Source organism: Cyprinodon tularosa, unplaced genomic scaffold, assembly GCF_016077235.1.
Source record: "Cyprinodon tularosa strain WSP-4 unplaced genomic scaffold, ASM1607723v1 ctg165, whole genome shotgun sequence".
Classification (NCBI taxonomy): domain Eukaryota; kingdom Metazoa; phylum Chordata; class Actinopteri; order Cyprinodontiformes; family Cyprinodontidae; genus Cyprinodon; species Cyprinodon tularosa.
In genome coordinates, this window is record NW_024038483.1 from 862,749 (window position 1) to 890,012 (window position 27,264).

At 36.3% G+C, this 27,264-nt stretch overlaps 2 protein-coding genes across 3 annotated transcripts; one reads left to right on the top strand and one right to left on the bottom strand.

Annotated features, from left to right (window-relative positions):
* Positions 1 to 283: 283 nt before the first annotated feature.
* Positions 284 to 1,767, bottom strand: LOC119780697 (transcription factor HES-5-like). The gene is made up of 2 exons (XM_038280811.1): positions 1,378 to 1,767; positions 284 to 1,261 (listed from the first exon to the last, which is right to left on the bottom strand). The coding sequence occupies exons 1-2, from the start codon at positions 1,750 to 1,752 to the stop codon at positions 833 to 835; spliced, it is 804 nt and encodes a 267-aa protein (XP_038136739.1). The 5' UTR covers positions 1,753 to 1,767; the 3' UTR covers positions 284 to 832.
* A 5,234-nt stretch (positions 1,768 to 7,001) lies between these two features.
* Positions 7,002 to 26,852, top strand: pank4 (pantothenate kinase 4 (inactive)). 2 transcript variants are annotated; one of them, XM_038280884.1, is made up of 20 exons: positions 7,002 to 7,142; positions 7,448 to 7,530; positions 8,864 to 9,072; positions 11,262 to 11,445; positions 12,456 to 12,548; positions 12,662 to 12,815; positions 15,222 to 15,403; positions 15,532 to 15,613; positions 17,132 to 17,232; positions 17,466 to 17,471; positions 18,641 to 18,796; positions 20,142 to 20,254; positions 20,626 to 20,713; positions 20,968 to 21,119; positions 22,288 to 22,343; positions 23,755 to 23,804; positions 23,967 to 24,071; positions 24,155 to 24,255; positions 24,379 to 24,447; positions 25,430 to 26,852. In XM_038280884.1, the coding sequence occupies exons 1-20, from the start codon at positions 7,019 to 7,021 to the stop codon at positions 25,650 to 25,652; spliced, it is 2,331 nt and encodes a 776-aa protein (XP_038136812.1). In that variant the 5' UTR covers positions 7,002 to 7,018; the 3' UTR covers positions 25,653 to 26,852. The 2 variants fall into 2 exon arrangements, with proteins under 2 accessions (XP_038136812.1, XP_038136813.1); XM_038280885.1 differs by lacking the exon at positions 17,466 to 17,471.
* The last annotated feature ends 412 nt before the right edge of the window (positions 26,853 to 27,264 follow it).

Genomic DNA, 27,264 nt, shown 5'->3' on the forward strand with positions numbered 1-27,264 from the left:
AGTGGGAAGGATCAGAGCCACCTTTAGTCTCCCCTAGTTCTTAGTTAGACCTACAGCATATTGATATCAGCGCTCCCCACCACCAGTTAGAACTGAAGAAGCTTCTTGGATAAGAGGCAAAACGTCTTCTATAAACTTCAAGTCCAGTTGCCTAAACTGAGCTTTTTCAAGCTTCACTAAGATATTTTTCCTCTATTTTTTTATAAAGCAAAGCTTACAAAGCTAAAATGCAAATGCTTTCAAAGGATGTTAAACAACAGTTGAAAAAAAAGTCAAACAGATGTTGTTTTTCTGATTGTTTTATTGCGCATCACTTGGTTTGAAGAGATACATTCATTGTGAGACATTTTTCAAAAATCTATTCCTTCATTGAAGGTATGGGTGCTGTCACTCACAGAGGTAAAAAGCAGCACAGTTGTCTTCAATCTGCTTAACAGAAAAGCAGGACATTAAGAAATTTCAAAACCCATGAGGCCAATCAATCATAAGAAAATGTGGAAAACACATACATCTAATAACATGTTTAAACATGAGAACAAAAGTGTCCCTAAAACGGAACAAAGCATGAACATGTACGCTGTTGTCAGCACTGCCAACATTAAATGTATATTCAGATTAAGAATACTATTGCTTACATCAGAGAATTAGGCTAATAACTAACATTTCTGTGTAAATTTAATGTTTCTTGTTTAAGAAAAAAATCATAATCATGCCTTTACAAAAGGCAACAAAATGGAAGCCTTGATACAGGCAATTGCTCTTAGATATAAGAGAAGCACAAGCATGAGTACATAACAGAGAATCTGTATTCCAGTTTCTAAGTCCTTGGTTTTTACCACGGCCTCCAGAGAGAGCTGTTGGTTGGACATGGCTCTTTTTTAATGGAAGCCTGAAATGTGGAGCTCAGAGAAGAAATGTCTTTAAGGTTCTTTTCAGAGGAAGACTGCAGGTTGTTGAAGTGGTTCAGCAGACGTCTCTGGGACTGTGTCTTCAGGTCGTCTTTGGACAGGAAGTGCACCACCTCTTGAACACATCGGGAGTAGCCTTGATCAACAGCTACTGAGTCCACAGATGGATGCTGCTGTTGTTGTTGTTGCCGCAGTCGTCTCAGGAAGCAGACTGTCATCTCCAGGATGTCAGCTTTCTCCAGCTTGGAGTCTGGCTGCTGTTTGAGGAACTCTGGACCCAGGAGAGTCTTGAGCTGCTCGATGCTGCTGTTGATGCGCTCTCTGCGTAGCTTTTCCACCAGAGGCTTTCTGAGCTGCAGAAACAAAACAAAACAACCTCATTAGTGATCCTGTTCTGCAATGCAGCAATGGCAATAATGATCACTAATAATGTTCATTAATATTATATCTTTGACGATTTTATATTTACCTTGTGATTCAGAGGCAAGTGTTCTTGAGAGTTGGTTATTGCTGCTGGGATTGTAGGAGCCATTGCTGGAGCTCTGCCGTTGGGGTCTCTGTAGCGAGAATCTGAAGTGTGCTGTCTGCAGCCCTGCTTTATATAGCCCCACATCTGCATATGAATGTGTGGGTCTTGCTTTGCCTTGAGTTTCTCACAGTCTTGGCCAATCAGAGAGAGCAACGAGACAATAAAGGATGCAAACCACTGAATGGTATTATTGCCTTGAGGATAATAGTTTGATCTCAGGGGAGCCACAGGAGCACTGAAGGGGGGGAGGACACACAATGCACTGTTTGAATCTGGGAAAGTGGTGACCCCGGAGCGTGAGCAGAGCCGCTGCATGTTGCTGGGATCAATGACTTTGACTGAGCACACACTTATCGTCCCATCACTCTCAGCAGAAACCAACAAGGAGAAGTTTATCACATTTTACTGATTACATTCTTTTTATCCTCTCAACAGGAATTTGCTGTCAGAGAATGATCTTTTATTTATGTCTTTAAATCAAGGCTAGAGAACTATCCTTTAATTAAATCCTTTGAATATAAAAGTTGATCTCTAATTTCAAAAATATTGCAGTTTATAAACTAAACTAATGTAACATAGTTATATTTCTGCTCACATGGTTAATCGATAGATAGCTCACTTTCATCCTTCCATCATAAACTCCCAGGAACTCAGTGGGAACTATCTGAATAGAAAAGATAGGGAAAATAGCTTTTGAATGTTCATTAATCCTTTGGATGTCTGCATTCCTCACAGACATTTTACTAAAGCATCGTAGTGATGAGTCTGGATGACAGGAATTTTCATTCAGAGGCAAGCGGGACAAAACTCGTAAACTGAATCAATAATTAATGTGATTCGCAACCAGACACACTTCTTTTGTTCTTGGAAGCAGTAAATGGACAGAGTGTGGGAAACCAGAGAAAACTCACTCACAGAGGCCCCGTGAGACAATAGATGCCAACCAGACAAAGATGTCTGAGGGGGAGGGGGGGGATTCTTTACCAGTGAATTGTAAAAGGTTACATATTTTACTCAGTGAGGCTGGGAATGTGCTTACCTAGGGCTTGTATTATCTGCAGACATTTTTCTATCTGAATATCTAAACAAAAAAAAGAATCTTGAAATTTAGTTTAAAGTAACTTATAAACTAAACAAATGTCATTCAAAGGGAGCAAATGTGGAAATTTCACATAAATTGAGATTTATCTTGCAAAAAAAACTCATTTTATTTTAATTGTTACAGCATTTTTCTATCCAATAAATGTGTTTTTATGGAAAACTTCCCTCCTACTCACCTTCAGATACTGACGGTGGAACTAAACATTAACAACAAACAATATGTCAATAATCAGTGATACTCTTTAATAAAAGTAACTTTTTTTCTCATTTAGACTTTTAGTAGTTTTTAGAACAATTCATACATTACACAAAAGGTTTTTTGGGAATAAAGATACAAGAATACTTTAAATATTCTCATTTTGGTTTTTAGCACACAAAAAAAAGAATAAATAATAATCTTGAAAATACAAGTTGGTCAGAAAACGGGACATATGAATGGACATATTGAAGAGCTATGAAACTAACACCTCATATAATTATACGTTTTCTCAGTATAAATTTGTTGGTGTACCCAAGTCAAAATATTTATGGTTATTTCTGTCTCTCTTGTCCTCTTTAAAGAGAGTGCCAAAACAATAAACATTACCCTGTGGGAAGAGCCAGGGGCTGCTTGTGTGTGGATGAATTAGCATTTAACAAGGCACATGCCCATTGTTGAGTGGGAGCTCCTTAAATGGAGCGAGTGTGGGAAAGCTGAGGGGAGCAGAGTCACAGTTTGGCGTGATTAGCATCCGCGGCCCCACCAGCACCTGACTGTTCTCCAAGGGGAGCTGGCACACTTCAGGGGAGAGTTTATTTCACCACTCTTTCTATTTTCTTTATGTCTTTCTTTTCTTCTCTTTCATTGCTGCCAACTTTGTTACTTTTGCCAACTTAATTTCCACTCTAAGGCTCATTATTGGCATGTAAAATATTTTTGTTGTTGTTTTATATATATTTCCACTGACGGATGGCAGCAGTTCAAGGCTATGTATCCCTTACAACATGATTTCTAAACACTTTTATCAACACTGTGGTGAAACACTTTTTTGTGGCTGCATAAATCTTTTAATCTACTATCAAGAGAATGAAGTTTTGTACTTTTCAAAAAATTATCCATTAGAAGTACAAGGCTTTTTCTTCAATATCTTAGACTGCATTTAATCATTTTATTCTCCTTCAGATGGTTTGGACTATTTATTATTTTCACCTAAAAACAACCTGACAATTGTTATTAAATATTTTAAAGGGCTCCATTTTTTTCAATTAAGTCACTTAAAAAAACATATTCTGTCTTATTCTAATGCTTAATAAAGATGGTTATTTGGACAATTTAAGTTTTTACTAACATTTGAAACTGAAAAACTCACAAAAAAAAAAAAACTCACAGGAAGGAAATTAGAAGAGTTTTACTTAAACAATGATTTAAGTCTTTGGTGCTCAGGGCTCGGCAGGGTACATTAACATTGAAATTTACTTGGATTATATCCATGAGCTGCCAAATTAGAACAGGGATGAAGCCCCCTAGGCCTGAAACTGGTGGTGGAACGGAGATGGAATGCCAGCTGGAATAGGTGTAGGTTCATATGAATCTCCATGATGAGCAAGCATGAAGTGAGAGTGGAGAGGAAAAGCTACACTAAGGAAAAGATCTCTTGTAGAACCAGGCGCAATATGGTGGTCTTCTGCCAGACCAGCCGGAATTACCTTGTGAAAAGCGAAGGAAGGAAGCAAGGAATTGCTTCAGTAGGGACAAGCAGCAGCTAAGAGAAGGAGCTAGATGAAGCTTATGAGGATGGTGGAGAAGGGGATGGATGAGGGTTGAATCAAGGTCACCTTAGTTAAAATCTGACATGCGATCCAAGCCATATGCTTGTTGCGTAGCACGCTGATCATTGAATATGAAGGTATTTAAAGCTGGAAGCTTGATGCTGATTGGATTACGAGAGGGTGCAGTTGGAGGCTGATTGGCTGCTTCACAGACGGATGAGCCTCTGGTTGCATGAGGGAAAGTGATCTAGATCTAGTAGGCTTCATTACCACGATTTATACACAGCAATCTCTATAATAACACAAATAATGACTCTAGCACAGACCCACATTTATACGTCATCAGGATGGAGATAAAAATGATGTTTGACGGAGAGAAAACAGATGAAAAACCCTTAAGACGCCACTACTTTCAAATGAGAAAGGACTCTGAAAGAACAGTTTACATTGACAGTTTCACAGTAAAACTGTAAAAACGTTATAATTAGACTTGGTTATGGCTTCTATATTCAAGAGTAGATAGAAATAGAAATAACAGCATCAAAGTTGATCAATCCTGACTTGTTTCAATGGCTCAGGCTGGTGGTAGTGTTTTAAACGGGTGAGGGGAATCTTATTGGTTTGAGATGCATAGTTCCTGCTGACCATGCTCATTCTTTTATTACCATGGTATATCCATTTTCGAATGGCTGTTTCCAGCCTCAATATAAATCAGATCTCAATCCAATATAGTACTGGATTTTGTGGACTGTGAATTTGCTGCCAAGTCCCAGGGTACCTTTTGTGATTGTTTTGTGATCTTATGCCAAAATGATAACCTAAAGTTATCTCTAAAGGCAATTGATGGTCCCTCCAAGTCCTAGCAAGTTATATCAATGTAAATAGCCAACATATGTAGATTATTGTTAATATAATTTAATTATAAAGTAACTTTCCATCGTACACATCAATGCCAAAAACTTCTGAAGCTTCTTTTTTCATATCAACCAGTAACTCAGGGCACAGAATTATTGATCCCAACAACAGGGAGCAGAGTTGCTCACTTACCAGCATCATCAGCTTCCCACATTCACACAGAGCTCTGTAAAAGCCCCCCCAACTCATCAATGTCTTCCAAAGAGACAACTATCAAGCAGCACATTTGCTGCACTGTAAGAGACTTTGGAAAAACTGAAACTCTAACTCTTAAAATGAGATATGTGACAATACAAAGGAAGGATTTAAACATGCTTTTTCTCTTCTTTTAAAAAACCTGCACAGTTCAAATATTTAACCATGGGATTAACAAACTATCCTGGATTATCTAACTATAAGTACTATGTAAGTATAACATCAACAGAATGACAACTGTTCTCCTTTGAAGGGTGTAGCTAAAGCTGTATTCATGTACTGATTTATTCTTATTTTTGATACCTCATAAAGACTTTGGTGGAGTTGTTACACAAAGAGGGAATCAGCAATTTTATTAAGTAGCTTAAGTCTATCGTGAGTTCAGAGTCTGGAGACAGCATTTTTTCTTCCTGACACAACTGCTGAAGCATTTTCAGTTGCTTACTTTCTAAAGAAGAGCTAAACCTACAATGCCAAAGAGGGCTCTGGACCCCACTCAAGAAACTAGCTGACCTAAGGTATGTTCACTCTCAGCAGCACAGACCCATGACAATAAAGACAGGAGCGCCCTCTAGAGGCCATGGGAATTACATACAGAGTACTTTAGCACAACAAAAAAGATAAAACATATTAGCCTAAAGATTTGATCAGGAACATTTCCCTATTATTTTCTAAATATTTTCATCTTGAAATAATACTTTCTCATTGTATGGAATCACAAAGTATCGCTCTATTAATACAATGCAAATACATATTTCACTTTATAGATTTATGCTCCTCTACAAATATTGTTTTATCTGATTTATTTGAGCACATTTTTATATTGTTTACTTGTGATGTATCAACATCAGTAATGTGACACTCTTATGTATGAATAAAAATACAAGAGAAAGCAATTCTGAGTACACAGAATAATAGACAATGAAGAGATAGCTTCAGTGGTATTGAGACAGGATCCTAGTTTTCATCTGCTATATGTTTTTTCAAAACAAATTAAAAAACTCTACTTTTTACAGCTGTATTTATCGGTTTTTGTTGAGTTGGAATTCTGATTTTATAGAAAACTGTAATTTTAACTTAAATTAAGTAAAAAAATATGTAAAATTCCTAAATTATGAATGTATATTGACCTAATATTCCAAATAATAGCTGTATTTTATCTGTTAGATGTTTATATAGCTACAACATTTTGTGTTGCTTTTTTGCTATGCTAGGGGATTTTTATTTTGATATTAAGGATAATCCAAATGAACATTTCCAAGACAAAAATAAATATTTTTTTTAGTTGGAAGACATACATTTTATTAAACCTAACTGAATGGAAATTTCACTTCATGCAGCTATCTTTATGTATTTGAATCCCTTGGCCTTTTTTTTTTTTTTGTTTGTTTGTTTGTTTAATTTGTTTCATGGAACATTTGGTCTTGAACCGCCACTGGACATAAGCAGTAAGAGGGAAAACTCTTGAAAGAAATTTGAAGAGGAAAATGTATTAATGGAACGTAACAACAAAAAACGTAAACCCACTACGCTCACGCCTCTTCCGCTTTGCGTGCAAGCTGATTGGTTCCTGATAGGCCAGTACGTACGGCACGCACGCAGCGTCATATTTTAGCCAACCATGGCGGAATGTGGTCGAGTTGACAGCAACACAAGTGGTCACACCATGGATAAAAGCATTACCCTTCCACCAGATGAAATATTCCGCAATTTGGAGAACGCAAAGCGCTTTGCTATTGACATAGGTAATTAGAAGGTTACATTTTTCTGAAGACATCATGACTTTAGCAGGGATGTTGCTAATCTCCATATCTTTATGGCAACGCTGCTGCATAACATTACTTTATGGGAAAGTAAACAAAACTGAGAGGTTTTCAGCTTCTGAAAACACTTTCTATTGTTTACCTGTCTCAGCTGAATGTACTTTTATTGTGGAAAAAGACCTTGGTTGGTTTTGTAGACGATGCTTAGTTTTTGAAACGGATGTTAATCCCCCACAACTTGGGAATTGTTACAGTCTCACATTAACCTTTTGTCTTTATTTTCACAGGTGGGTCTCTGACTAAGCTTGCTTACTACTCAACTGTTCAACACAAAGTGGCCAAAGTGCGATCCTTCGACCACAGCACAAAGGTGCAGTTTGGAAATAAATAGATAGAACTCTATATGGGAGCCCTGGTACGGAAGAGGATTAGGGCCACTGGAAAAATAAAAAAAAGTTTACTGATTTTTAAATTTTATTCTAGTATATGAAAAAAAAAGTCAGAATTCTGACTTTAATCTCAGAATTCTGACTTTAATCTCAGAATTCTGACTTTAATCTCAGAATTCTGACTTTAATCTCAGAATTCTGACTTTAATCTCAGAGTTCTGACTTTAATCTCGGAATTCTGACTTCAATCTCAGAATTCTGAATTTATTCTCAGATTTCTGACTTTAATCTCAGAATTCTGACTTTTTTCAAAACTGTGATTTTAATCTGAGAGTTCTGACTTTAATCTGAGAGTTCTGACTTTAATCTGAGAGTTCTGACTTTAATCTCAGAGTTCTGACTTTAATCTCAGAGTTCTGACTTTAATCTCAGAATTCTGAATTTATTCTCAGATTTCTGACTTTAATCTCAGAATTATGACTTTTTTCACAACTGATTTTAATCTGAGAGTTCTGACTTTAATCTGAGAGTTCTGACTTTAATCTGAGAGTTCTGACTTTAATCTGAGAGTTCTGACTTTAATCTCAGAGTTCTGACTTTAATCTCAGAGTTCTGACTTTAATCTCAGATTTCCGACTTTAATCTCAGAATTATGACTTTTTTCACAACTGTGATTTTAATCTGAGAGTTCTGACTTTAATCTGAGAGTTCTGACTTTAATCTGAGAGTTCTGACTTTAATCTCAGAGTTCTGACTTTAATCTCAAAGTTCTGACTTTAATCTCAAAGTTCTGACTTTTTTTCTCAGAATTCTGACTTTTTTTCTCAGAATTCTGACTTTAATCTCAGAATTTTGGATCTTAATGTAGATGGGCACCATGAAAGAAGAGATGTGGTAGCACTCAGCTTCACTGACAAATATGTCAGTTGTTTGGGAGGAACGCTAACACATTGGTGGAAAAAGACAGAATTAGGAGACTTTTTACGTGACTGAGAGGTCCCCGGTGATGCTATTTCATTAATGGAGCAGAAGGTGATTAAAACAAAAGAACTAGTTTAGTCTTTAAAACAGACATGGCTACAGCTTGATGCTAACATGTTTGTTAGCTGTCAGAATTCTGAGAAAAAAGTCAGAATTCTGAGATTAAAGTCCGAATTATGAGAAAAAACTTTTTTCTTATATTATACTGAAATAAAATTTAAAAATCAGTTAACTTTTTTTTTTTTTTTTCAGTGGCCATAATCCTCTTCTGTAACCCTGGAGGTTTTTGTCTTTGTAAATTCTTAACCGTCATTTCATTTTCTTTGACAGCAGGAAGCAGCCAGCGACAAGCTGTATGAAATAGCCGTGCAGGAAGAAGTCACTGCTCGCCTGCACTTCATCAAGTTTGAAAATGCTTACATTGAGACTTGCTTGGACTTCATTAAAGACCACCTGGTCAACACTGAGACCAAAGTCATCAAAGCCACAGGTGGAGGGGCGCACAAGTTTAAAGACCTGATAGAAAGGAAACTAGGACTTAAGTGAGTTTGCATTATACCTGCTGTCTTATATTATTGATGATACCACAGATATATAGTTTAAAATCATGACTGCCACCTCATTTTAACAGCTGAAACTCCAAAAACTAATTTATATGGCCTCACTGGCCAAGACTTACTTTATTTTTATTGATTTTTTTAGCAGTTTGGCACACCCTCACACTAGGGCTGCAACTAACAATTACTTTGCAAATCGATCAATCTGTCGGTAATTTTTTCGATTAATTGATTAATAATCGGATAGCCAAAGGTTTCCTTGAAGATACAATTGATTGACGATTGATACAATTGTTGTGGCATGTAGCATTCTTTAAACTAGGGCTGAAACAATCACTTCAATCAATAATTGAAATAATTGCCAACTAACTTGGCCTCGATTAGTTGTAACTGGATAATAGAGACTCTAAAACATACCTGTAACTACTTTTTTTTTATGTCTCCGACAATGTGCTCTATCTAGATCTTCTCAAGTGGAATATTTTTAGTTTCGCCTGGTTTGGATTCTGAATTCTTATACCTTTAGCTATCCAATTATTAATCAATCAAAATAACTATTGGCAGATTAATTGATTAGCAAAAATAATAATTAGTTGCACCCCTACTTTAACCTGTGGTTGGAAATAGTCAGCTTGACTAATTTTCTGATCCATGTGCCTTAAAAGTATTATTTGCACACTGAAGGCCATAAAAAGCATTAACATTTCCTTTCTAGGAAATGAACTCATCCCTAAAAAAAAAGTATAAAATGATACTAAAGGGGAATTATGCTAAATCAATGCATGATATCGGGCAAACCTTACTTTTTCTCATACCTTTTAAATGTAAACATAGTATAATAAAAGGTCACCTGTTAGATATCTGGATAGAATATGCAATGGATAAAAGTAGAATCCCCATGACCAGAGCTGTTAAGATATTATTTAAAAACTAGATTTGTCTCTATACAATCAGACCTTACTACCACTTTGTTTCATTCAGTGGATTGGGACTGTGCTATATATATTCTGTATTTGGATTCAGTGTAATCCATCAGTTTATCATACAAACATGATGAATTGTTGCCAGATTTTTTAAATTCACAAACTCCTGAAAATACATCCTGCCAGGAGCCAACAGATGCGTTTGACCTCAATACAGAAATGTTTCGGACCAATAAAATGCAGTGACGTGTATGACATCATCTCGTCAACCAGAGCCAGAAGGCTGAAGCAAAACAAAAGTGGCTGCACCGGTTTTAGCTTTAATATATAATTTCTTTGTGAAATTTTTGCCTTTGTGGATGGAAAAGATGTTTGGGGATTCCTCCCGACTTAGTTTGGTAAGAATGTTATACGCCCCAGCTGCTACTTCTGCTGTGATTGCATAAAAGCTCAACAGTTCTAAGATTTGTACTGAATTTCCTTTCCTTTTATGATCACTTTCTACAGGAGCCTTAGAAGATTGATGCTGTGCAGAATTCAGATTGAACTACACCGATCAGTTTGGTTTATGCCAGATTACCCATCAGTGGTGGCAGCGGATTAGCCATTAATCCGAATATTTTCAATCTACTAACAAATGAAAATTAATCCTAATTTGATTGTTTGCATCCCTATTTCATAATTTAAGAATCATGTAACACTGAACTTGAAAGTCTTCATGTACAAAGTGAAAATTAGGCTAATTTCAGGCTCATTCTAGGAGACGACATTGTAATAAACAACAAACTGATGCAGACAGGATCAATATACGCAGACTCAGAATTCTGCTTTCAGACCACTAATCCTTCAAAATAAATGTTTGAAGTAAATGTTTTCCTCCTTTTTATTTTAAAGATGGAGGTTTTATAAAGAATGTTCTGTTCTCTGCAGCTTTTTTTTTTTTTTTTTTGAGAAGTCGGACCATTCTGGGAACTGCTTACATAGAAGTTCTAGTTTCCCCAAAGAGTTTCATATACCAGTTCAAACGAACTGCATTGATTTATCTATTCAGAGAGAAATTGTTTATATAATCTGCCAACAGAGCTCAAATGTTTTTTTAAATATTTATTTTTAGCAGAGCTGTAAAAAGCAGATTTACGGTGGAAATTAATAGAGAAATGAAATGATACATTTCAGTTTTTAATTAATTGTCGGTACATGGGAGATTCACACAGTTCTTTTTTTGTTTCTTTCTTTCTTGCATTGTGGTAGAGTGGACAAAGAAGATGAAATGACCTGTCTCATCAAGGGCTGTAATTTTGTGCTGAAGAACATCCCCCATGAGGCGTTTGTGTACGCCAGACACGCAGACTCAGAGTTCCGCTTTCAAACCACAAATCCTGACATCTTCCCCTACCTGCTTGTGAACATCGGCTCCGGGGTTTCCATAGTTAAGGTAATAGCAGAGATTCAAAGTTTTCTGTTGGTCTGACTTGGAATATAGGATATAATGGAAATATCCTTAAATATCTCGAATGGAAGAATTCAGATATACAAGATTTGTTAATTTCTCCTATTAAAAACTTTTATATCATTATATTTTCTGTGAGTTCTTAGAAATACAGGGTTGTTTTAGTTTGGGTCCTTTAAAACACAGCTGAGATTCCTTCTAAATAACTAATGATTTGTTTCAGAGTGAAAGCCGACTCCCTGTTTTACATGTATTTTGTATTGTTGTTACTGTTGCTTAAAAAGTGCTTATTTCTATGCGGCATTTCTCTCTTTCATTCTGTATGGTGGCAAACCCACTTTGAGCATAATACTGCACTGGGAGGACGATCTAGACATAAGTAAAAATTATTTAAATTAAGTGTATTTATCCATATTTTCAATAGGTAAATGAGATAGTTTGCCAATAGAATCAGCATTTTTACCCTTAAAATAAAATAATTACATAATATGCACTTGAAATAAGACAACACAATTGTTTTTTCTTATTTTAAGTGTAAAGTGTGTTGTTCCATTGGCAAAATGTGTGTTTTACCTCCTCAACCCAAGAAAATTTCACTTATTTTAAGAAAAAATGACTTATGTAGATTTAGATTTTTTCCAGTATGCCACATAAAGTGCTGGAATGAGAAAAGTCTGGGTCTTACGCCTCTTAAATGTAAGAAAAATCGAGTGCCTCTGCGATTTGAAAACTGCATTTAGTGAAATTGCAATCATAATGCAAATGTGATTAGTTGCTCAGCCTTATTAGTGATGTCAAAAAACAGTAGTGTAAAAGATTCAGGTTAAAACGGTAGTGGTGTCCTGTAATCTGTATGTTGAGATTTAATTTTAATTTATGACCCAATCAGTGTTCACACCTTATTGTAAAGCAGTATAATGTAATTGTTATAGGATTATAAGGTAGGTAAGGCACAAAATGGGGACCTGAGAACTTTCACTTTGTATTTTTTGCAGGTTGAGTCTGAGGATAAATTTGAGCGAATAGGTGGAAGCTCAATAGGTGGAGGAACATTCTGGGGTCTTGGAGCATTGCTCACCAAAACAAAGGTACCTTTGATTAAGTCACCCTCTTTTGCTGCCGCCTTGATGAATACATTTTGTTGGCATATCAAAGCATCCAGCCGTTTCCTCCTAAACTGCATCTCTTTTTCCCTTTGCAGAGGTTCGATGAGTTACTACAGCTGGCCTCTAAAGGACAGCACTCCAGCGTGGATATGCTCGTTAAAGACATTTACGGAGGGTCGTATGCATGCTTGGGTTTGACTGGAGATCTTATTGCAAGTAGTTTTGGGAAATCTGCAACAGCTGATAAAGGTGATGAAACAGACAGACATCCTGTTGAATTATGTTTTGAGAAAATGCCTTTTTAAAAAACGTTTTTTGGATCTTCATCTCATTGATATAGCAAAATTAAATACCAGCTTTAATAGTGCCTTTAAATCCAAATTAACGCTTTCCTAATTGGTGCGGGGTTATGTATTTGTCATCATACAAGAACAGATGTCAGTTTTTGTTTTCAAATATAGCCAATTAAAGTAATTTTGACCTCCTTAAGTGAAGATCAGTTGGAAATTAAAATATCAACTTTCAAGAACTACAACCTTCCAGCTCATTTTGGTGTATATTGGTTTAAATACACCAAATTATTTCACATAAGCACATTCCTGTCTGTTTTCATTTTGATAGGATTAACCAATGCATAAAGAAGAATGGAAATGATTAGCCTTTCATCATGTGCTGACATTGCATTAGGAGTTAAAGGAATAGTACACCCAAAACATGATTAGCCTTCATTTTCTACTCACCCCCATGCTGAACAACACTCTGGAGTACTTTTTTGATATCTCAAATGCATCTGGAGATCTGGGAGACTTCTTGCTGTCTGCTGACATTCAAATAATGGAGGTCTATGGCGCCCGAGACAGAAAGGTCCACAAAAGTCCACAAAAACTTGTCAATATTCCTCCATACTGCTCGTCCAATGTAATCCAAGTGTCCTGAGTGGGTAGCATCCAGAATTTACTCGAAACGAAGTCATTTAGAACGTTTTAGAGCCTAAACAGTAGTGTATAGGATTTCCTAATAGCGCCCCCATGCGCGCTCACGATTCTACGGAAGCCGGCAGACCAAACCAGCGCATTCAGCTCGGCAAAGAACTCATGCTCTTCCTCAACACTGAAGTCCTCAGACATTTTTCTTTCGTTGTTTCTTTCTTTGCACAGGTAAACAGCACATTTCTTCTTCTACGCTTGCATTATCGGCAGACCAGACGCTGAATGCGCACTTCCTTCCGGTTTGGTCTGCCGGCTTCCGTAGAATCGTGAGCGCGCATGGGGGCGCTATTAGGAAATTTTATACACTACTGTTTATGCTCTAAAAACATTCTAAATGACTTCGTTTCGAGTAAATTCTGGATGCTACCCACTCAGGACACTTGGATTACATTGGACGAGCAGTATGGAGGAATATTGACACGTTTTTGTGGACTTTTATGGACCTTTCTGTCTCGGGCGCCATGGACCTCCATTATTTGAATGTCAGCAGACAGCAAGAAGCCTCCCAGATCTCCAGATGCATTTGAGATATCAAAAAAGTACTCCAGAGTGTTGTTCAGCATGGAGGTGAGTAGAAAATGAAGGCTAATCATGTTTTGGGTGTACTATTCCTTTAATGTTGCTGTTGGCTCATTGCTGCTTTTGTTGCACATTTATCTGCTGTCTGAAAACACCCAAAATGATGATCACTTATAGACGATACAAGGCACATCCTTTTAACATTCTAACACTTAAATTATTTCCTGATCGGGATTTTAGGTATAATTCTTTGAAAAAGTAAAGAAATAAAAAAAATAAATAAATTTGATGACATTTAATGTATAATTTAAATTGCAATGAGAGTTTTACTTACTTACATAGTGGCAGGTTGTTTTGAAAGCTTTGAAAAGGGCTGAAACAACTAATCAGAGTAATCGTGATTAATCGATTATTGAAATAATTTTGTAATTTAGCAACCCACTTAGAGTACTAATTGTTTTTAAAATAAAAACTAATATATATATATATATATATATATATATATATATATATATATAAACATTATATATATATATATATATATATATATATATATATATATATATATATATATATATATATATATATATATATATCTTGTACTGATATCTGATATATCTTGTACACCCTTAAATCTGACGCACAAATAGTATCACATGTGTTGGTCCTCTGAGGACATTCAGGCTTAAAACCATCAAACAAAATGCAAGTTCTGCAGAGAGTTCTGCTTACCTAATATCTCAAATCAGTATGGAGATCTCAGCTATGGTGGAAGAGTGGCCACCGTTATAAGCGCTATATATCCAAACAGTGCTAGCTGTTAGGAAGGAGCTAGAACCAGGAACACGGATTACAGGTTTAACGAGAAACGGTAGCATCAGCTTAAATATTTTGATTGTACTAAATACTGCACACTGCATAGCAATCTTTAAAAAGCTAAAGCTAAAATATTGTAACTTTTAACCTCTCCAGTGGTTGAATAACGTTAATAATTGGATTAAAAACAACATGCTGCTTAACTCTGAAGGCCCCAGAGGTTTGCTTGGGAATAGTAATGGAAAGGCAGATGTAACAGAACAAATTGTTCAGAAACAAAGGTTTTAAAGGACAGTTTTTTTAATGTATATATCTTTTTTTTGTATTTTAGAGTTCTCTAAAGAAGACATGGCCAAGAGTTTACTCCATATGATCAGCAACGACATCGGACAGCTGGCCTGTCTGTACGCCAAACTGCACAACCTATCCCGAGTGTACTTTGGAGGCTTCTTCATCAGAGGGCACCCTGTCACCATGCACACAATAACTTATAGCATCAATTTCTTTACCAAGGCAAGCTCTTAGTATCTGCAATGTGAACTCTGCATGTTTTGGTTTCCTGGATTTATGGTTATCATACCATCTGTCATCCTTGGTACATGCTGCTTATATGTTGCCCCCCTCACGTTCTGTTATTGTAGGGTGAAGTTCAGGCTCTGTTTCTTAGACATGAAGGATACCTTGGAGCCATCGGAGCTTTTCTCAAAGGAGCAGAAGAAGACAGTAAGGACTAATTCATCTGGTTTACATTCTCCTAAAAGCAGACAATGCAAACAGAGCTAAGTGGTAACTTTTAATTTTAATTCCTGCACAGGATTTTGGGGGTTTCAGGGATTTACTAATTTATTACTTTTATCAGTGGACAAGCTGCTAATGCTGCTGCACCAACTTTCAATTATCAGTTTGAAGCATTGCTTTAGAGAGAGAGGGCCTCAGGGCTGAAATGACTGAACCGTCCGTGTCATTGTCAAACCTGTGGGTGATGTGCTTTGATTTAATTAAACTGAAAACAAGGATTAGCGATTTGACATGTTTGTGTTGATCAGAAATCTTTTCATTAGCGTAATGCATAATTATGTTACAATGGAATCCGCTTATAGTGGTCACGTTGGACCAGAGCCAATTTGAAAACTATAAGAGGCTGATTACTAAAACCGAATTTATTTTACTTATTTTTTTATAAAGAATATCATCTAAATACCATTTGTATGGTTTTTCAATAACAAAAAAGGAAATGAAACGGATAGCTTCCGCATTTACTGAATTTTATTATAGTACTATGCAAGTTTAATTAAAGTATACTGCGGTGTGCGCAGACATAACTCTGGTACGTAACTTATGTGCTGTGCGTCTGCTCTGCTGTGCCGCTGGTGCATCTTTTTAACAAGTCTAAAAATAAAGATAGAAACAAATGCAAAATCACAGCACAGAAATCTGCAGTGTGCAGACACAACTCTGATAGCTTACAGTAGGCCTATGTAACTTATTCTGTGCGTCGGCTCTGCTGTGCCGCAGGTGATTTTTTTTGAACATGTCTGAAAATAAAGTTTGAAACAAACTGTTTCCTGGAACAACAACATAGAAGATAACTGCATAGGCTACAGAAAATTAAAGCTAGCCTTCCTCTGTTTTGTGTTGTGGATCTGCTGCGCCGCATTATGAAATCACTTAACATATTTATCCATGGTTCCCTGGATCAGAGTGTTGTCCAACACAGAGTTCACTTCTCTTTCAAAACGATGTAAAAGGTCAAAGTTTTTTATAACCAACATGCAGGAGACCAGTCTTTAAAATGCAAACTGCATTCCTCATATCAGCTCTGGAAGAGACAACAGTCTCCTTTTCTTCATCCTCCCCCTCCTCGCTGCGTGCAGCACTGGTACCCGCACCTAAGCGCTCTTGTACCTATTAGATGAACATGTCATTTTAAACATTATTTTTGCACATGTTTAAATTCATAAAATGGCCAAAAATGAACACTATAAGCGGATTTCTTGATTACTATAAACAATTTAAAGAGCATTTGCATAGAAATGATTCTGTCCCAAGCCTTTAAATATATATAAGCGATTGATTACTTTATCTGTGACCACTATAAGTGGATTCCACTGTATCATGGTCTCAATGACTTGCTTATGCATGACGAAAATTCCTATAATTTGTATGTGATTTGAATATTTAATGTTAAAAAACAAAACATCCTCCTTCCAGAAATTAGCTTTAAGTTTTTTTCTTCTTTAGATCCAAATCAGTACAGTTGGGGTGAAAATTATGCAGGAAGCTCTGGTTTGATGAGTGTCTCTCCTGACATGAACCCAATGCAGCGAGCTCGCAGCGGAACAGTAAGTTATCTCATATTGGGAAGTGATGCTCACCTATTTATCAGAGGCACATAGAATCTCATGACCCATTTTCTTTCCATAACTTTATTATTATTATTATTATTAATTTCTGCAACTTTAGAAAAATCACTTATTGATTCACTGTCACTATAATCATAAAAATTAATATTTCTAGTCTGACAATCATTCATTTCATTTCCACATGTTCTTCTGTCTACCTTACTCTCCTTCAGTTTTCTGTAAGTATCTCCACTTGCTTGATGCATGTTCTTTTCTTCCTTCCTTCCTTTCATGATACCCTACCTCTGCGTCTTGTTGCATAGCTCAAAACTTGTTGGCTACGTTGGATCTAAAGCAGCTTAGCTCTTAATCACCCGCTTCTGACCTGTTACTAAGCAACATTTTCTCTGATCAAATAATTCAAGGCGGTTTCTGTTTGTGGTTTTCAGTTTTAAATAATCAATCACTTGATTTGATGCTTTCAGTCAAAGGATTCGGTACTAAACTACCCCTTCACTACCAGCTGCCTCAGGAGTGTTTTTTTTATTAATTTATTTATTATTTATAACAATGTGGATCAAAAAATCTATCACAGCTTAAATATATTTTATTATTTGTTTTTGCTTGCTGTACCAGCAAAGTTTTCAAACCACTTAGACTGTTGTGCATTTTCAAGTATGATTAAAAAAAATAGATTTATTTATTTTTATTAATTAATATTTTATGGCCTGCGCAACACAAAGTAGTAATCGTTAAGTGAGGTGAAAAAATGCATCTTTTAGAAAAGCCATGAAAATAATTGGAAATGTGTGGCTATTTTGCCGTTAATTTATTTATTGATTGATTGATTGATTTTTTATACAATATCTACATGTGATGCAGCCAAGGTCAAAATTGACTGGTTTGTAAAGAGCAAAAATAAAAAAAAGTTTATCTTTACTTCCTCTTTGAAATGATGCTCTACTTTTTTTTAAACAATCAAGTAAAGCAGAATTAGACAGACATTTATGACAAAATGGGAAATCATTTTCTTGAATGTTTATTGAAGGCACAGTAGAAGTCACTATTTGGATTGGAGCTTTTCTTCAATAATATACCTTTGATTGTCTTGTTTTGGTGGCTTTTAGGATTAAATCCTGGTTTAACTTTCTGTTGTGCATCTGCTTAACTTTTTGCTCTAAACTTTCTAACGTATTTGAGGAAAATTATTGACATAATCAAAAACTGTCAGTGTTGCAAAAAAGCAGCAAGTAAGAGAAGAATATTTCTGGAATAGTTTTTGGTGAAGCATAACAATGTTTTAAATATGCAATTTAAAAACTGTATGTAGTATCCAAAAACTTTTTGTTTGTTTGTCAACCCAAAACCTGTGCCTCTGTGTTCATTTCATTGACTTTAATATTTTTAGTTTGACATGTTGGAGATGGACCGTCTAGAGAGGCAGCTGGTGAACCTGCCTCTACTCCAAGATGCCTCCTCCTACATCCCAGACACCGTCGACCTTACAGAGGACGCCCAGGCCCGGGAATACTGGTTATACTGCTTTGAAGAAGCCTTAGATGGGGTAAGATGACTGAATATAATTCAAAAATTTTTTCAAAATAAAAAATAATTTAAATGTATTTTTTACAGATTTGTACAGATTTTACAGATCACAGGATCCTTGTTTTTTTATAGTCTTAAAGAAACCCTGTTTTCCTTTGCTGCATCTTCTCTTTACTCAAGGTTGATTGAATATTTTTGCTTTCACAATACATTTAAAATATACTACCCTGTTAGTTTTATGTCATAGTTTAGTCTCTAAATTATGTCTCTTAATTTAGTCTCTTAATTCAGTTTGTATTTGGAGAAAACGTAGTTGATATTACCATTAAATATCATAGTAACAGTTGTATAATATTGTTTGCAAACACAGCATTTAAACCCAGCCATCCATTCTGACATTTGCTCTTCATGCACTGACCAATTTGGCCATAGAGGGGATCTGTAATTAAAGAAAGCATAAACAAGAAAGAGAGAGAGGAGAACGAGTAACTCTCTCATTAAATGCTTTTAAAGGTATTTTACTCATTTAGCATAGAATATTTCACAGCTTATATGTTTCAGGATGCTTATTAAAGCTCTGCTAACTCTACAGGATTTGTTGATCATGCACTGATTTTTGAAACATGCTGTAGCTTGTCTGTGTTTCATGCTAGGTGTTGACTTTCCAACAAAAACAGCCCAAGGCCAAACTGCCATGCACAAGTTCTCAAAAAAACTAAAGATGTACAAGGCACACTAAAGTTCACAGTGTGTGTTAATAGATAATGTTTATAACAGGGCATTTAAAAAAGGCTGAATGTGAATGGCTTGAAAGCATTGATATCTGGCCATTGTGCACACTGCTAAACTTAATATAACACTTCAGATCATACTAGGTGTTAGATATGGACGTGGAAGAGTGATGATTTAGGCTTGTTGTGCATTTAACAGAGGTGGGTGCCTTGAAGTTAAAAAAATGGCTAACAATTAAAAGTGTTGCAGTGGTCCAATCAGGGTCCAGACTGGTTAATTAAAATGTTCTTTTAAAGCTGCACACAGTGTAAGTCATTTAGCTAGAAGGTAGTTATAATGTAATAATTAATGGGATATATTTCATATTTTTTATGTAGACTTAATTTTTACTTCACATTTGTGTAATGCGTAACAAATCTGTATGGAATACTTTTTTTTTTTAATAAATATAAACCTGAGGTAAGAATCTGGTAAACATCAGAGGTTTATGATACTCTGATAGATTAAAACTGCAATGGCTAAGAGTGTTTTTTGTATGTTTTTTTTGTCACACTGTGTGTGGATGTGGCAGTGTTTTTCCCAGTAGGGTGGTGTTACCAGGCTGTGAACAGGGTTTTTCTGTGTTGGAGCAGGTTGTAAATAGAGCTGTAGCGAGCCAGCCAGACATCCCGGAGGCAGCCGAGCGAGCCGAGAAGTTTCGTCAGAAGTATCGACACAAGCTTCAGACTCTCCGTCATCAGCCATTGTGAGGATTCTTGCTTTTTTTGTGTGTCTGCTTCAGTTTTACCCAGAGTTTGCTTTTTAGTCCAAAGTAGAAAAAAATTAAATAAAAAAATCTTCTCTTTATTGTCCACATTAGCTCCATCTATTCATACCTGCTGGACCTGCCTATATCCACTTCCTCATTTCAAAGAAAATTTTAATTCTATAAATATTTCTGTGTGCATTAGTATTGACTGAGTTCTTTTTTTTTATTTCATTTCAATGTTTCAATTGCTTTTAATTTAGTTAATTTAGTTTGTCACAACCTAGAAAAATCTGTAAGAAACGGCTTCTTTCGCAGTGCTTTTGTCTGTTTCTCTTTGGCTAATGTAGAGTGCTTCTCTTCTCACCTAGTGCTTATGGATCCCTCACTGTCAGAAGTCTGTTAGACACGAGGGAACACTGTTTAAACGAGTTCAACTTTCCTGATCCCTACTCTAAGGTCTGAGTGAAATCTGTCAAATCTGTTGTTCTCCTTGTTATGTTTGTGCTCTACACTAATTCGGCCCTCAATGATCCTTTCTGTCACATAGTTTTGTCTTTGAAAACCTCACAGTGCAACAAACAATTTCCATATATTAAAATCAAACAAAACACTGTTTTAGTCTAATCCAGTCCTTGAATTTTATAATGTCCCCTATTAAGGGCATTGTTTGCTTGGATCGAGCTGTAATATTATGTTTTATTCTGCCTTAGATTAAAGAAAGGGAGAACGACGTCGCTCTCAAGTACTATCAGAAAGCAGTGAAGTCCTTGGACGAGCTGAGCTGGGAGGACAGACAGTTTGCGATAGTGAAGGGCGTTTTGGCTGGGAATGTTTTTGACTGGGGAGCCAAGGCCGTGTCAGAGTGAGTAAGCTTCTTAAACAGATTCTGTTACCGTTGTTGGCCAAATCACATACTAGGACTTTACCATCTTCAGTACCAGTAGCTCACTCTGGTTGTTAATAAAAGCTTTTTTTAATTAAACTATGCTGCCCTCGTGTCAGCTATATATTATTATTATTTACCATTTATTTGGAAGCTTAAGTGTAACTGGACCAGAATGTAGATCATATGTTCATTGAGTTAAAAACTTAGTAATTTCTTTAGTGGGAGTGTGGAAAGAGGGAAAAAGTCCAAGATCAAGTGTAAAAAAACAAAACAAAGAATATTATATTCCTCAGTGTAAAAGACACTAGTAGAACACAATGTGAACATTAGCATTCACTGGAGCGGGACCTAAAGCTGCGTAAGCTGATAGATGCACTTATAAGACCTACCAGTAGAGGTCAACGGTGTACAACAATGTTTATGTCTGCTGATTGGGTCTTCAGCCGGAATTAGGCATAGTGGCGTAGTGCCTGACGCAACCTAGGAACACTTTACACCAATTCTCAATGTTTACAGATTTTTAAAAGAAGAATTAGTTTTTTTTTTTATTACCACTACCAATAAGATTGAGAATCCTGCAGTGGGATCAAAGACTTTATGTTTTGTCCAACTAACACCCCAACTGCACACACTGAACCTCCTGCTTTTACGAATTCATTAGAGCTGTTATTCCCCAAGTGAAATTCTAAAATGAAAACTTTTTTGAATGTTGTTTTTTTAATGTCTTACTAGGGATTTGTAAATTTTTTTTATTTGTGTAATATTGTTTGTGGGTTTTGAAATTACTTTCACTGTTTAATTGGATCTAAAAATCTGCAGTTTTTAAACGGCTTAAAGGAATGTTTGCAGTTCATTAAAAATGGATACAGATTATTTTACAATAACAATCTAGAGCTCTGAATATTCAGTTTTTATTTTATAACTGGCAAAAAGTTAATTGGACTTCAAGGTCAGTTGGGTATTGCTTTGTTTATTAGTTAGTTTAGTTTTAAAATCCAAATTTTTTCCACTCGGAAAACACTTCAGTCCTGATCTTATTTCATTTGGTTTAAACTTTTCCAATTTTTCACTTATTGTGACACTGAAATCCTGCTTATGTTCACATTAAACCTGTTTTTCTCATACTTTATTTCCATTCATTCAGGGTGCTCGAGTCTAACCCTGAATTTGGGTTTGAAGAAGCTAAACGACGGTTAGAAGGTATCGGATTGTTTCTTTTTGAATCTGTCTGCTTCACAGGGACAACATGAGCAAAATGTTGGGAGAGCTACAGCTGCAACATTCTGCTCCAAATCCTCAAGATATTCAACATGCATATAATCAGTTTTTATAACATGTATTTGGATACATTGAAAACTCAGCCTGGATGATGATGATGATCTTCTACCTGAAGTAGACATTAATTGGTGCACTTTTAAGTCAAACAAGCAAAGGCAAAAATGACACAACGTAGTGTTCAGTTTGCCACAGCACCTTGCAAACATATTACCACTTCTGGAATGTAACATCCACAAACTTATAGGTGTATTTAAATAAAAATTTCAATGTAGGCCAACTCATCTTGTGAAATGAAGACATTTGTTGTTTCCTTCAAATTTTGTAGTAAACTGGTGTATTGATAGGTTTTCAGATCTGCCATAATCCCTCTTTAACCTGGAAAGTTAAAAATTTTAATTCCTTAGTCATGTTTTAAACCTCTCAAACATTTTATCCAAAACTTGCTGGCTGGGTGTCTTGATTTTAATGAGGCTGTTTTTGTTTTTTAACAAACATTTGAGGACTTTAAGGCAGTGGATTGCTCTGTTTTTTATTTAAAGGTTGAATAACACACAAAGAGGCCCAACAAATATAAATCACATTTTGTTTACAAAAGGTGAATAAATACTGGGGGAGGATGGGAACTAATACTTTGCAAGACAAAGTTAATCTTTCATGACACAAATATCCAAACTAAATCCTACCGTATTTTCTGAAATATAGGCAGCTTATAGGGGGTGTAAGTCAAAGCTGAGAATCAAAGCAGAAGGGGCTAATTTTTATCATTTAGCACATCAGATGTAAGCAGCAGGCACAACGGAGAACAAATGTCCTGAATTCCCTCATTTTGACTTTTATTTGCCACATTAAAGCTGTTGAACCAATTAAGAGACTGGACTCAACTCCTGCAGAGCTGAAATAAAAAACTGACAAAGCCCTATCTTTCAGTAGAAGCTCTTATTGCCACAAACAGACAAGCTAATGGAAGCTAGTATTCCTCTTTGTACCTTTTCTGGAGGTGATCTATAGACTTCGCCCTAAAGGTTTGGTGGGTGGCAACGGCTTATTGCCTGGTGCAGCTTATATGTAGGTTTCCAGTTTTTGTTTATTAAACAGTGGGCGCAGCTTATAGTGGTGCGCCCTCTATAGTCTGGAAATTAAGGTATATTTACCTGACATAGAGGGTTTTTAAAGATAATTCTCACGTACCTCTGAATATTTATATCTTTCCACTATGAATGTCTTATTAGATTGTTGTATTTGGCATATTCTTTTTTCTTTTAACAAATTGCAGAAGAAATACCTCAACAAAAATATTATTTGCTCTGAATTTTTTTCTCCTCCCACTCCTTAGAGCGGCCATGGCTCGTTGATTCCTTTGACCAGTGGCTTGAGAGACTAAAGGTATGAATTTTTTTAACCGCCCATCATTTAAAACATAGTTCATTTAAGCTTGGCATTCTAGAAACCCAGCAAATATCATAACATATAATAACATTTCTTCTTGTGTTCCACATGCTTTATGATGAATCCCTCAGTGCAGTTTATCCTGGTTCTCTGTTGCAGGGTCCTCCTCATAGGTGTGCCTTGTTTTTCGTAGATAATAGTGGAGTAGACATCATTTTAGGGGTGATGCCCTTTGTCAGAGAAATTCTCTCCCGAGGAACAGAAGTGAGGAAATTAAGACGCTTCAACAGGAATTTTACATTTTATAAAATGTTTTCTGACATTAATGTTTTGCTTTTTACATTTAGGTTGTGTTGGCCAGCAATTCTGGTCCTGCTTTAAATGATGTAACAAACAGTGAACTCCAGATTCTGACAGAAAGAATCGCTGCTATGGATCCTGTTATTAAGTAAGAGTAATTTTATAATTTAATCTATTGAGTTTCAAGGCACTAATTGTTTTCTTTGTGGTGCTGAATTGTATCAAAAGTTATGTTTATTCATTTATTCCCTTTTTGGATTTTGCTGTGTAGATCTGCCCTGAGGGAGGATAGGTTGACATTAGTCCAGAGTGGCTCCAGTTCCCCCTGTTTGGATCTGAGGTGGGTGGTTTATGCTTCCAAATTTCAGTTAAGAGCGAAAAAATTAATACATTAATACCAAAGAAATACAGTGGAATCTGCTCATAGTGATCATGTTGGTCCAGAGCCAATTTGAACACTATAAGCTGTTGATTACTAAAATCGTATTTACCATTATTTTACTTATTTTTATGCAGAATATTATCTAAATACCATTTTTATGGTTTTTCAATCAGAAAAATGAAATGAAATGGATAGATTCCGCATTTACTGAATTTTATTATAGTACCATGCAAGTTTAATAACAGTATACTGCGCTGTGCGCAGACATAACTCTGGTAGCCTACGTAACTTATTATGTGCTGTGTGTCTGCTCTACTGTGCCGCCGGTGCATCTTTTTTAACAAGTCTGAAAATAAAGTTTGAAACAAACTGTTTCCTGGAACAACAACATAGAAGATTACTGCATAGGCTACAGAAAATTAAAGCTAGCCTTCCTCTGTTTTGTGTTGCGGATCTGCTGCGCCGCATTAGGAAAATCACTTAACATATTTATCCAAGGTTCACTGGAGTGTTGTTCAACACCGAGTTCACTTCTTTTTCAAAACAATGTAAAAGGTCAAAGTTTTTGAAACCAACATGCAGGAGACCAGTCTTTAAAATGCAAACTGCATTCCTCATATCAGCTCTGGAAGAGACAGCAGTCTCCTCTTCTTCCTCCTCCTCCATCTCCTCGCTGCGCACAGTACTGGTACTCGCACCAAAGCGCTCTCGTACCTCAGATGTAAACGTAATTTTAGAATTATTTCTGCACATGTTTACATTCATAAAACGGCCAAAAGTTAACACTATAAGTGGATTTCTTGATTACTATAAACAAATTATTTAAACAGCGCGATTCTTTCCCAAGCCTTTTGATCTGTATAAGCGGTTGATTACTTTATCCATGACCACTATAAGCGGATTCCACTGTATAACAAAAATGAAAAATGTGTTTCTTCAGTCGTTTGGACAAGGTCCTGGCAATGGTGGTGAGGGAGCGGCAGACCGACCTGGTGATCATCGAGGGAATGGGCCGAGCCATCCACACCAACTACTATGCCATGCTCAGCTGCGAGAGCCTCAAGATGGCCGTCATCAAGAACTCATGGTTAGCGGACCGACTGGGAGGAAAGCTCTTCAGCGTGGTCTTCAAGTACGAGGTTCCAGCTGGAAAAGCCCATTAGCACACCACAGCTTTGACACCATGGAAACCACGAAGAAGTAAAAAAAAAAACACAGTAGTTGATCGACTAGAACATCTTGAGTGGAGCTTTGAATGTAATGACTGGGATTGTAAATTGTAACTGGGTGAACATAAGGTTGTTTTTAATGGTGATAATTTATAGAAGAATTTTACATGTTTTTTTTTTCACTTTGCTGATTTTACTATTTCATGAATTCCTAGGAGTTTTTCTTTTTACTCCAAGTTTCTATCTGGCTGCATTTCCAGTTATTGCTGGTGGGTCTCATCCATCACCTGATAACTTATCACTGCCTGCGTTTAAAATGCTTCTGTTTATATAAAGTAGAAGCTTCTGGTTGGTTTGTTGAATTGCTACCGGAAGGAATAGTTGGATCATTAGTATTGCCTCACATATAGCACTCTTTATTGATACCACATAGTATTAAATGTGCCTTAAGCTTAATGTGAATTAAACATCTTTCACTCAGATTGCTTTTTATCCTTGTTGGTAGCCAAATTGTTTTGCTCCAACTCACTTTTGTTGCACATACATGAAAGGAGAAAAAAAATCACAATTTTATGACTGCCAGCAAATGGAGATCAACTGGAGCCTCTGCCATCGGTGATATAGTCAGAAGATGTTCGATCAGAGGGTAAAAACAGCACTTTATCACAGCATTTAAAGGCGTCAGTGTTTATTCCTCCACTGGGTGGCAGTATTCTACTGTGTAGATATATTTTTTTTCTTGATCAAACCCTTCCAAGGTGCTTGGTGTCAAATTAACATAATTCATAGTAAACATTTTGCAAGCTTCACAATATTGCAATTGGCACTTATTCACAGTTCACTGGCATGCTTGAATGCAGGCTCTTCTCTGTGCCTGAAAAAATTTAAAAACTAAACATAGTTTGATGCAATAATACTGAAGCACCCGGTCGATATATCGTCATAGTGAAGTTAGTGGGTGTATAACTTCATAAGAAAAAATATCTGATTCAAGGTATGAAAACTGCCTCTAGACATTTGGACTCATGCTTTGATGATTGATTTCTCCTCTTGTACATATGTGATATATGTGTGTTTGTGTAAATATATCCATATTACATAAAATCCAACTGGATCTCTTCACTTAGCCTCATAAAGCACACATTTTGTGTATTTTTCTTCTGACAATCAGTTTTAAATAAATGGTGAAAACCTTTCATTTGGTGGGAATCTTTTTTGTGCGTGTGTGGTTATTTCTATTCGTGGATGTGTCTCTGGAGTTTTCTGCTCTGCAGAGAAATAAGTCGAGCTGCCCTCTTATTAAAAAGCGAACATGCTCTTGGCAGAATCAAAGCTTGACACCCTGGTATGGGCTGCTCGGCGCCTGCTGTGGAGCTTTGAGATGATATTGCATGAGCAGGCTCAGCAGGGGGTCCTCCTGCTCTTCCTCACACACTAAAATGCACTGCACCAGTTCTTAAATATCCACTTTTGGTTTTTGTGTCATCTGCTTAAAAAATGTCTGCCCTCGTTTAGGTCTTGCTGTTTTTCACGACTTTTTTTGAAACATTACTTTCGATAGAAACGTCACGTCCTGAATTATTGTATTTATAAATAGATCTTCTGA

Coding starts and splice junctions, on each gene's coding strand:
- LOC119780697 (XM_038280811.1), bottom strand. CDS start 1,752: ATGCAGCGGCTCTGCTCACGCTCCGGGGTCACCACTTTCCCAGATTCA. Junction 1,262..1,377: donor ACTTGCCTCTGAATCACAAG/GTAAATATAAAA, acceptor TTGTTTCTGCAG/CTCAGAAAGCCTCTGGTGGA.
- pank4 (XM_038280884.1), top strand. CDS start 7,019: ATGGCGGAATGTGGTCGAGTTGACAGCAACACAAGTGGTCACACCATG. Junction 20,255..20,625: donor ACTCTCCGTCATCAGCCATT/GTGAGGATTCTT, acceptor CTTCTCACCTAG/TGCTTATGGATCCCTCACTG. Junction 22,344..23,754: donor AGCTAAACGACGGTTAGAAG/GTATCGGATTGT, acceptor CCCACTCCTTAG/AGCGGCCATGGCTCGTTGAT.